Source organism: Manihot esculenta, chromosome 9 (genome assembly GCF_001659605.2).
Source record: "Manihot esculenta cultivar AM560-2 chromosome 9, M.esculenta_v8, whole genome shotgun sequence".
NCBI lineage: Eukaryota > Viridiplantae > Streptophyta > Magnoliopsida > Malpighiales > Euphorbiaceae > Manihot > Manihot esculenta.
In genome coordinates this window covers 7,827,911-7,839,747 of record NC_035169.2, presented here as the reverse complement: position 1 = coordinate 7,839,747, position 11,837 = coordinate 7,827,911, and the positions used below count along the sequence as shown (strand labels likewise).

The following is an 11,837-nucleotide window of genomic DNA, read 5'->3' as shown; positions in this document are numbered from 1 at the left end:
TTAAAGCATGCATATTTTTTCTGGCTGGAAAATATTCATATTTCAGTTTAATCAATAAGTAAGGGAAGTTGAACTATGTTAGTTTTTTAAAATTAATGGATGAATTAATTAGTAATTTTTTTAAAATATTAAAAATAATTTTATTAAAATTGAGAAATTAATTAATGGGTTTTTTATATTATAAAAATTAAATAATAATTTTTCATTTTTAAGCTGAAAATCCAAGGACGATTGTCAACCTCTAACTATTGGATGGTAGTGTTTCATAAATAACAATGCATCCTTTCCTTGGGAGATAGCTCTTTTTTCTTTTTCTTAAAAAAAAAACACTTTGGATTCTTCAAAGTCGCATTTGCATATATATATGGCCTTATTGAGAAGGAAAAAATATATATATTTTTTAATTAAAATGAAAAATTTTATTTTTAAATAAATAAAAAATTATAATGTATCATGAGCTCCTGTTCCTATGGTTGCTCCCTACATTTCAGTGTGAGGTTGGGGATGCTGTGGGGTTATCCTTGCATGTCCCTGTGGTGCAACTCTCTAATCTTTACCGCAAGTTTTCTATCTATCAATGTATCCTTCCTTTTGGACAAAGCAGCGAGACAATAGCAAATTATATTGAATCGACATGGTTCCTTAAAGTTTAGTGGGTTGGATTGTTTTCTTGTAGCATGTGAATTTAGATTGGACCTTGTACTTATTATCTTTATCAATAGAATCTCTATTTACTGGTTAAAAGAAAATATCTACAGGAGTTTGGTGGCTACCCTACTGAGTGAGGAGGTGATGGATCAGCGTACAGTTGGATTTAAAATTAAATTAAATTAAATAAATTAAAAATTAAAATTTTAATATTTATAAAAATTAAATTGAATTGATTTTAATTAAAAATTAAAATAAATTAAATCAGTTTGATTCAATTTAATTTAATCGATTTAAATTTTTAATAAAATTTTTATTTTTTCATCTTATTTTTAATATTTTAAAATTTAATTAAAATATTTTAACCATAATTATAATTTAATCTGTGTTGGAACAATGGTTAGCTCCTACTTTCTGCTTTTCTCCTGGGCTTCAATTCGTTGGTATGGTCTTTTTGGCTACTATGTGGAGAGCTTTTCAAGCCATCTGTTGGTATTCTTGGAGGCAACCCGCGAGTCAGCGGAGATGAGGCAACGTGTTAGGGTTGCTGTAACCGAAGCGTGTTTACGGGTCGGGTCTTCTTCTGAATTGTTTTCGGATTTAGGGTTGATGTGGGCTTAGTTTGATTTTATTTTATTGTATTTGATAACTTAAAGAGAAAAAAAAAATCAATATTCTAAATTTATAATTCCCAAAGAGATTTCCTTTGTTTTTTTTTTTTTTTTTAATGCAAAATTTCTCTTTTATTCTTTTCCCCTCAGGTAGGGTAAGGACAGGGAATTCCTGTCAAAAAAGGCACAAACCGTTCCTATATGTTTTTAACCAAAATCAAATATTACTATTCTTTATCATTTATATTTCTTTTAATTTTTTAAATTGGAAAATCTGATTCTTTTAATTATATTTAAAAAAATGATTATTTAATTGGACGGTGAAAACGATTTTTAGAAACGGCTGCCGGCTAATACCCAGCATTAGCTTTCCATGCTATAATATTTCACAACATGTTTTTGTAATTATTTTAGGATTTCTTCTTTTTCTGAACTGCAAATACAACAAAATTATCAAATTATAAATGCATTTTTTTTATCTATAAATTAATTAGCTTAATAATAATAATAACAAGAAATATATTTAAAATTTAATAGCGTCATTAAATTATTAAGTTCAATCATATAATTATGATGATAATAATAATAATAATATATGATAAATTTTTTGTAATAAATATTTGACTTATTAAATAAAATAATTTAAAAATTTGTGAAATATCATATTTATATTCTAAATTTTATTTCTTAAACCATAAATCTAAAATTTTAAGGTTAGTCATGATGATTTTAGTTAGAAATTATAATATGGTTTTTAAAATTTTATTTGATAAATAAAATAATTCTTTGAAATAAAATTTTTTATTTTAATTATATCTATTCAATTCAACAATGTCATTTTTTATTAATTATATTATTGTCTCTTCTCAATGATTAAAGAATTATTGAAAATAAATTTAAATTATATTTAACATATCTCAATTTTTTATTAACACATATTAGAATAATAAAATAATATTTTTTTATATTAATTTTAACAATATCTAAAATATTTTTTTAACTCTTGAATGTTATGTATATGGTTTTCAATTTTATTGATTATGGAATGTTGAGCATAAATATTTAATAAAAAAATATTGATGGATTATAAAAATCATATATATAAGTTTTAAGAGCTAAAAATTAAAAAAAAAATATATTAAAATACTATTTTTTATTTCATTACTTTTAATAAAACTTTAAAATGTGAAATTTAATTTAAAAATTAAATTTTACAATTCTTTGATTACTAAAAAGAAAAATAATATAATTAACTGAAAAGAACATGGTTGACTTGAACAATAATAAATAAAAGATATAAATAAAATAAAAATATTTATTTTAAAAACTTTTTATTAATAAATAAAACTTCAACGAGCATATTTGCATTTATTTTTAACTTCTTCAGAATTAATTTAATCAATTAAATATTTAAATTATTTTAATATTTACTTTTTATGCGTCGAAATTTTTTTTATTAATTATATATATAATAATTATATTAAAATTATTACGATTGCATGAAATAATTATATATATAATAATTATATTAGTAACGAATATTAGAGGTGAGCATTCGATCGGTTCAATTTAAAATCGAATCGAATTGAATAAATAAAAAATTAAAATTTTAGTGTTTATAAAAACCGAATCGAACTGATTTTGGTCAGAAACCGAATCAAACCGAATCGATTTGATTCGGTTCGGTTCGATTTGATCGGTTTCGATTTTTAATAATTTTTTTTTATTTTTTACACTTTATTTTTAATATTTTAAAATTTAATTAAAATATTTAATTTTAATATAATTTAATTTCTCTATATTATTGAAAAAACATATTATTATCACTAATCGGTTCGGTTTGATTTTTTAATTTTTTCTGATCAAAATCAAATCGAATTGAAATAACTGAAATTTTTGAAATTAATAATCGAACCGAACCAAAATATATTAAAAATCAAATTAAATTTTCAAATCGATTCGATTCAATTAATTTTTTCGATTTGAACCGAATACTGCTGACCATAACTCCACTCTTATAATGGAAGTAGTGGTAGGCACCACACCACAACTTTCCAAGTGGAAATCTCTCGCAAGTGCACGTAGAAAAAGGTCATTGTGCCTTTATCATCCTCTTGGATTTGCAATCCCGCATAAAGATCCGCCATTTCTTTATAGTTTATTGTCATATTTTGGCTTCACCACATATCGGGTGTCTACATCACTCATTTAATTCTGAAAGGCAGAGCTTCCATCAGCTGGGGATTCATAAACCAGAGTCTTTAATAAAGGAAAAATAAAGCAGAAAAGTGAGTGATTCATTTTTTCCTTTTTATTTTTATTTTCCTCCTCAAGATTGAATGAGGTGGTAAAAGGGAGATATGTTATGAAATTAATCTAACCTTGGGTAAGGATTATTATTCAGGTATAGTTAAATTAGAAAATTTTAGATGCTTAACATTCTAAAACAAACTTTCTGAACTTGGGCCTCCATGTCCTCGGATAATCGGACATACTCCCAACTTAATTGAATTCAATTTATAATATGAATATAAAATATAAGCAAGTGAATTCCTTCAGAATCATAAAAAATATCAGATGAATTTTATTAATTAACTTTAAAATAAGCAGACAAACAATTCACCTTATTCATTTTTGAGTACTTAAATGAGAATTAAGGATCAATTTGTGTTAAACCTGAATTTGTTAGGCAGAAACCTCCATCAACAATCATATTCAATCCACTCACAAACTTGGACTCTTCACTTCCAAGATACAGAGCAGCTTCAGCAACATCATTAGCATCTACAGGCACTCCTTTCAGATTTGAGATGCCCATGAAAGCTTCTTGCACAGTTTTCAAGTCTACATCTCCCATTGTCTTAGCAGCTAAAGGCGTTGGAATCCCTCCAGGCGAAATGCAATTAACTCTTATTCCATGCTTCCCCAATTCCACTGCCAGATTCTTAGTTATCCCAACAATTGCATGCTTTGATGCTGTGTATGCATGTGGAATTCCACCATAGCACACTGAAGCAAAACTTGAAGTGAACAAAATGCATCCTTTCTTTTCTGGGATCATCACTCTAGCTGCATGTTTGGCTCCTATTAATCCTCCATACAAGTTTACGTCAATAACCTTTTTGAAATCTTCATACTCCACTGATGATATACTGGGATCGTAGTTTCCTGTGATTCCTGCATTGTTGAACATTATATCAAGCTTTCCATGCATTGAAACGGCTGTGTTCACTGCGTTTTCCACATCGGAATCTTTAGATACGTCACATTGGACGTAGGAAACTGGTTGTCCAGATTCTGATTGGATTTTCTCCGCTACAGAGTGACCCAACTCGGATTGGACATCTGCAATCACAACCTTGGCTCCATGGCGGGCAAAGAGTCTCGCAGTGCTCTCGCCGATTCCACTGGCTCCTCCTGTTATCAAGGCAACCTTACCTTCTAGCCTGCATATAAATGTCGTACATTTAAAAAAATGCTCGTATAAAAAACGATATATTAAGAATTGTGAAAGTAAAGATATAAGGTTTGGTTACCTCTTGGCAAAACTTGTAGCTGGGGATGAAAAGCAAGCCATGATATTTCTGCTTGTAAGTTGTTAATACTTTGAAAAAGGAGGAAGAGGATGAGTATGGCTATGGCTGTCCAGCTTCTGTGTCATATATATAAGGAATAGTAGAGCATCTAGAAGAATTATTACTGGCAAAATTTAAATTAAAAAATAGATCTTTATACACGTGGTTTGTTATTATTATTATGTAATAATTTCTTCTTCAATAGTCATCCAAGGTATGCTGCACCGTATTATATAGTTTTTATCATTATATATAATTATTTTATTTATATAAGTATAGAAAACTTATTATAATTAATTATATCTGGTGTCCGTTTTAATTTAAATTTTTTAAATATATTAATATGTTAATATTAAATAAATTAACCTTGATATAAATATTAAGATTATAATTATTAAGAAAAAATTGTAAAAAAATAATAAATATATTACACGCAGTCTTAAAATAAACTATCTAACGGTGAATTTATTATTTAGTGATATTATCATATTTAATAAAAGGCTAAATTAGAGTATTTGTGTGAATTTAGTCTTAATGACTCATATCTCCCTTCATTTATTTTAGTGATATGTAACTATCACCCTGTTATAATATAATATATTGTTGTCATACAGGAAGTCATATGTACGGACATACTGTGTCTTTTTCTATCGTCAAACGGCTATTTAATTCTCTATGACACTTCTGTTGACATGATCGTAAATGTGTAAAAATCTGTTGTTCCACTGATCTATTAAGTCAATTAAGCAGGATCCCTTTCAGTTGAGTCTGAGTCTTGCTCTGTCCATCCTGCTTGGCGCGGGACCTCAATCGCGCTTACATGGATGGACCAGCGTTGAATTTTCACAGAACTATAGTCTAATATTCTTATGTATTGAGCTGTCTAACTATTATCACTTAATATTTCTAATTTTTCTATACATGATATATTTACTATACTTCTTTCATACCTCACAAAATACGCTTTAAAATATACAGCCCGTTAATTCCCTTATCAATAGTGAGAATTATTTTTTTTCATCTTACGTCAAAACTAGCCTCGTTTTGCATTGCAATAAGCTAAAATTAGAGTGGGTATTCGGTCAATTTGATTTTAAATTAAATTCAAGTGAAATTTTAGTATTTATAAAAAATTAAATTGAATCGATTTTAAACAAATTATTTTTTACACTTTAATTTTAATATTTTAAAATTTAATTTAAATATTTCAATTTCAATTATAGTATAATCTCTATATTATAAAAAATAATATATTATTATCACTAATCAATTTAGTTTGAATTTATCGATTTTTTTGTAAAAATCAAATCAAATGAAATAATTAAAATTTTTAAAAATAAAAATTAAATCGAATCAAAATAAATAAAAAATAATCTAAATTTCTAAATTAATTCAGTTCAATCCATTTTTTTTAATTTAAACCGAATATTACTCATAAACTAATATAATTTTATTAGGAATCATACTCATTTTAGCAATAATATAATAATTAAGAACATTTATCATACCCTTAAGGTATTTCCAAATTCTACAAGAATTAGAGTCGTATGTTCATGCGAATAAGCAAATTAAAATCCAATTAGCTTCTTTTTTTTTCTTCTTATTTATTTATTTATTTAACTTGAATCGTTTTAGTAAAATATTATCAGGTCATTTACACTTTATCAAAACTAACTACTTTTTTTTTCATTTTTTTAATACCAATTATAACATTCAAAATCAAATTTATTATTCATTTTTCAAGAGAATACTACTCACTCTTGTTAATGTGTGAATTAAAAATATTTTATGAAGAGGTGTGATTTGAAATTTAATTTAAATAATTTCTCACTATTATTACGATGACAATGACCACGAAAATGATAATAATAATAATTATTATTCAATTGAATTTTTGTAGGGTGAGTATTCGATCGATTCAGTTTAAAATCGAACTGAATCAAATAAATTAAAAATTAAAATTTTGGTATTTATAAAAATCGAACCGAATCCATTTTGGTCAGAAATTAAATTGAATCGAACCGTTCTGATTCAGTTTGGTTCGATTTTATCGGTTTAAATTTTTAATAAATTTTTAATAAATTTTTATTTTTTAATATTTTAAATTTAATTGAAATATTTTAACTTTAATACAATCTAATCTCTATATTATTAAAAATAATATACTATTATCATTAATCGGTTCGATTTAATTTTTTTTAATTTTTTTTATTGAAACTGAACTAAACCGAAATAATTAAAAATTTTAAAATGAAAATTTTAACTGAACCGAAATAAATAAAAACTCGAATTGAATTTTTAAATTAATTTAGTTTGATCAATTTTTTCAGTTTTAACCGAATACATCCGTTTGTAAATGGTTATGAAAATATGAACATTTTTTAAATAGACTCATTTATCATGCATCCATATTTCCATTTAATATTGGCTGAAACCTGCATTGAGATTTGGATGTATACACTTAAATAAATTCACATGGCTAAACAATAATTTAGAACAAACTCCATGAAAGAAAAAATAATTAATAGGGTCAAAAAAAGACTTCTCAAAAAAATTGGGGTCAGAGAAGGGAGCCAAAAAGGTTTATAGCTTTCCCCATTCCATGCATATGCAGCATGTGCTCTTCGCTTCATTTATGGTGTTCTTGTATATTCATCTACTTCTTCTTTTAATTATTCCATCCTTCCAATAGCTTTTCTTCATTTTATTTATATATTTATATATATATATTAATAAATGATAATTATTTTAATTAAATGATAAAATTTTCTTCTTCTTTTATATTTTAATAATAAATACATCATCAGAAAATATATGACCCTGACTATAATATATTGTATTATAATAAGAGGATGGTTATATATTATTAGAAGACAGAAAGAAAAATAAAATTAATTAAGCAGGAAAACATGAGCCATTCGAACTAAATTTACACACAATCTCAATTCGATCTTTTATTAAATTTCAAAACATCACTAAATAATAAAATAACTATTAAATAGTTTATTTTAAGATGGTCTGTAATATATTTATTATTCTTTTCAAAGTACAGGTGGATTGAATTAAAACTGACACCGAATATAATTTTGAAACGAAATAAAATTGTGAATATGGAACCAACTTTCAAACAATAATAAAAAATAGATATGAAAGTATTTTATACGTTTATATATTATATTGCACTAATTAAAATATAATATCAATTAATTAATTATAATAAGTTTTCTATACTTATATAAATAAAATAATTATATATAATGATAAAAACTATATAATACGGAGCAGCATGCCTAGGATGACTATTGAAGAATAAATTATTGCATAATAATAATAAAAAACCACGTGTATAAAGATTTTTTTAAATTTAATTTTTGCCGGTAATCATTCTTCTAGATGCTCTACCCTTCCTTGTATATATGACACACGAGCTGGACAGCCATAGCCATACTCATCCTCTTCCTCCTTTTTCAAAGTATTAACAACTTACAAGCAGAAATATCATGGCTTGCTCGTCATTCCCAGCTACTAGTTTTGCCAAGAGGTAACCAAACCTTATATCTTTACTTTCACAATTCTTAATATATCGTTTTTTATACGAGCATTTTTTTAAATGTACGACATTTATATGCAGGCTAGAAGGTAAGGTTGCCTTGATAACAGGAGGAGCCAGTGGAATCGGCGAGAGCACTGCGAGACTCTTTGCCCGCCATGGAGCCAAGGTTGTGATTGCAGATGTCCAATCCGAGTTGGGTCACTCTGTAGCGGAGAAAATCCAATCAGAATCTGGACAACCAGTTTCCTACGTCCAATGTGACGTATCTAAAGATTCCGATGTGGAAAACGCAGTGAACACAGCCGTTTCAATGCATGGAAAGCTTGATATAATGTTCAACAATGCAGGAATCACAGGAAACTACGATCCCAGTATATCATCAGTGGAGTATGAAGATTTCAAAAAGGTTATTGACATAAACTTGTATGGAGGATTAATAGGAGCCAAACATGCAGCTAGAGTGATGATCCCAGAAAGGAAAGGATGCATTTTGTTCACTTCAAGTTTTGCTTCAGTGTGCTATGGTGGAATTCCACATGCATACACAGCATCAAAGCATGCAATTGTTGGGATAACTAAGAATCTGGCAGTGGAATTGGGGAAGCATGGAATAAGAGTTAATTGCATTTCGCCTGGAGGGATTCCAACGCCTTTAGCTGCTAAGACAATGGGAGATGTAGACTTGAAAACTGTGCAAGAAGCTTTCATGGGCATCTCAAATCTGAAAGGAGTGCCTGTAGATGCTAATGATGTTGCTGAAGCTGCTCTGTATCTTGGAAGTGAAGAGTCCAAGTTTGTGAGTGGATTGAATATGATTGTTGATGGAGGTTTCTGCCTAACAAATTCAGGTTTAACACAAATTGATCATTAATTCTCATTTAAGTACTCAAAAATGAATAAGGTGAATTGTTTGTCTGCTTATTTTAAAGTTAATTAATAAAATGTCATGCCATGCATGCATGCATGTTCTCTTTATGTATTGGAACTTGGAAGATACCTACGAATGAATTATGGGAATGGCCGACGCTGCAACTATATTTCCTGATTGTGATGGAAGACAATATCATATATATTTTAATTAATAATTAATTAGCTGAGCTTGGCGGCTTTTGAAGTAATTAATTAATTAATGTTTCACATAAAATCGTAAAGAAATAGTTAAGAGTGTTAGCCAGATTCTGTTTTGAGTAAGAATTGGGCTACCTTGTTGGGAGTTCTCTTTTGACCCTATTAATTATTTCTGACTATAATTTTTGTTTTTTTTTTTATAACTATGCAAAAGGTAATTTCATTGCAAGAGTTTGGCGATAGCCAACAAGGATAGACCTACAATCTCTACTGAAAAAAAACATCATTAAACCCAAAACTCAACTCTGCAAAAGAAAATCTTTAGAAAATAAAACCCATACAAACATGTCTAAAAGGGTTAAAAGAAACCCTAGCCCTAAACAAGATCTGCCCAATAGAAGAAGATTCGAAACCAGGAGTGCCACAGCTATCGTTTTAGTCTCCTCCTTTAATCTGATCGTCCCATGGTAGAAGAGCAAGATCACAGCAAGTACAAAGGATACTAGGTTGGTTAATTATTTTTTTATTTTTTAATAACAATTATAACATTCAAAATTCAAATTTATGAGTAATTTTTCAAAGAAAATATTTCTCAAACTCTACAAATATTTTGTGAAGAGATGTGATTTGAAATTTATTTTAAATAAATTCTCAACTACAATACTTATTATTATTGAACTGGTCCTCCATGTCCTCCTCGATGTCCTCGTAAATGGTTAATGGTTATGGATGTATGTAGTCCCCATCTGGCTGAAACCTGCATTGAGATTTGGGATCTATGCACACACTTATATATAAATTCACATGGCCACAGCTTAAAAAAAAATAAATTATTATAGGAGTCAATGCTTGAATGTATACGGATTAGTTTGTCAGAAAAAATAATTAATAGGGTCAGCGGCGGAGACAGGAACTTGCCAGGGCATCGGCTGCATCGCTGCGGTACCACCGGCTGCGCCGCTGCGGCACCTTTATTTCCTTCAAAATATTTTTCGGTCGCCGATACAGCACGTGACCGTACCTTTCCTCCGCCCTTGAATAAGTTCAAAAAAAGACTTCTGAAAAAAAAGGTCAGAAAAGAATTCAAAACGAAGGGATACCATCCTTTGTTTATGATTTTCCCCATTTCCATGCATGTGCACCATGTGATCTTCGCTTCATTTCTGGTGTTTTTGTACGTTGATTTCCTACTGCTATTAATTACATTACTCAATTCACCTCATAATTTTTACTTATTTAAAATTTTCTCATAAATGATAATTATTTAAAATTAAAAATTTTTATACACAAATTAAGAAGAACAATAAATATATTAATTTAACAAAAATAAATAAAACAATATTATAGTACTCTTCAATTAAGACACATATTAATACACTGAATTTACTTAATATTTTACAAATACTTCACTTATTCAAAAGTAAATAAGAAAAAACATATTTAATGAAGTGAAATCATCAAATGAATTTTATTTAAAACAAACCTCCAAAAATAACTTTTAATAAAAGATAAAGGTGAGTACTAACTTTTTAATTATATTCATTTTAATATAAAATTGAGAATTAAATTTTATTAAAATAATAAAATTATTATTAATAATTAGAGCTTTGAACGTCAAGCTATTAATAAGTTATTCGAAACTCGACTTGATAAAAACTCGATCGGATTCAATTCGATTTCTAAATGAGTCGAATTCGAACTTAATTTTTTGACTCGTTTATTAAACGAGTCAAATTTAAGTTCAGTAGTATTCGACTCGTTAAAATTTGCGAACAGACTCGTTAAGGGGCTCGTAAACAGACTCGTTAAGAGACTCGTTAATAGGTTCATTAAGGGACTCGTGAATAGACTCGTTAAGATACTCGTTGAGCAAGTTTGTTAAGAGACTCGACTCGATTCGATTACACCCCTATTTAAGCTACTTAATCTATTTATTATATATATTATTAATTTTTATATTTTTATTCCTTAATTATATAATTATATTATTAATTTATATATCTTTTTCATTATGTCTTTTTAAGTAGACATTCTTTTTAAGTAGATATTTTTTTAAATTATTAAATTTTTTAATAAATTATTATTATTATTATTACTTTTATATGTTTATATATGTATTTATATGATTATTTTTTTATTTAATATTATTCACTTAATTTTATAAATTAAAATATTTATATAATTTAAATATAAATTAATATGATTTTATTGATAAAATTTGAGTGTAATATATATATATTAAATTAATTATACTTATATTAATATATTTATTTTATGTAATATTTTATATTTATATTATATGTATAGTATTTTTTATATAATATAAAATAATTTAATATAAATTATATATTTAAATAAAAATAAATAATGATGTATAAATAA

At 27.0% G+C, this 11,837-nt stretch overlaps 2 protein-coding genes across 2 annotated transcripts; one reads left to right on the top strand and one right to left on the bottom strand.

The window, feature by feature from the left end:
• Positions 1–3,912: 3,912 nt before the first annotated feature.
• Positions 3,913–4,886, bottom strand: LOC110622731 (secoisolariciresinol dehydrogenase). Its single transcript, XM_021767334.1, has 2 exons — positions 4,796–4,886; positions 3,913–4,705 (listed from the first exon to the last, which is right to left on the bottom strand). The coding sequence occupies exons 1-2, from the start codon at positions 4,834–4,836 to the stop codon at positions 3,913–3,915; spliced, it is 834 nt and encodes a 277-aa protein (XP_021623026.1). The 5' UTR covers positions 4,837–4,886.
• Positions 4,887–8,296: 3,410 nt separating this feature from the next.
• On the top strand, positions 8,297–9,420 carry LOC110623729 (secoisolariciresinol dehydrogenase). The gene is made up of 2 exons (XM_021768750.1): positions 8,297–8,375; positions 8,466–9,420. The coding sequence occupies exons 1-2, from the start codon at positions 8,335–8,337 to the stop codon at positions 9,256–9,258; spliced, it is 834 nt and encodes a 277-aa protein (XP_021624442.1). The 5' UTR covers positions 8,297–8,334; the 3' UTR covers positions 9,259–9,420.
• Positions 9,421–11,837: the final 2,417 nt, after the last annotated feature.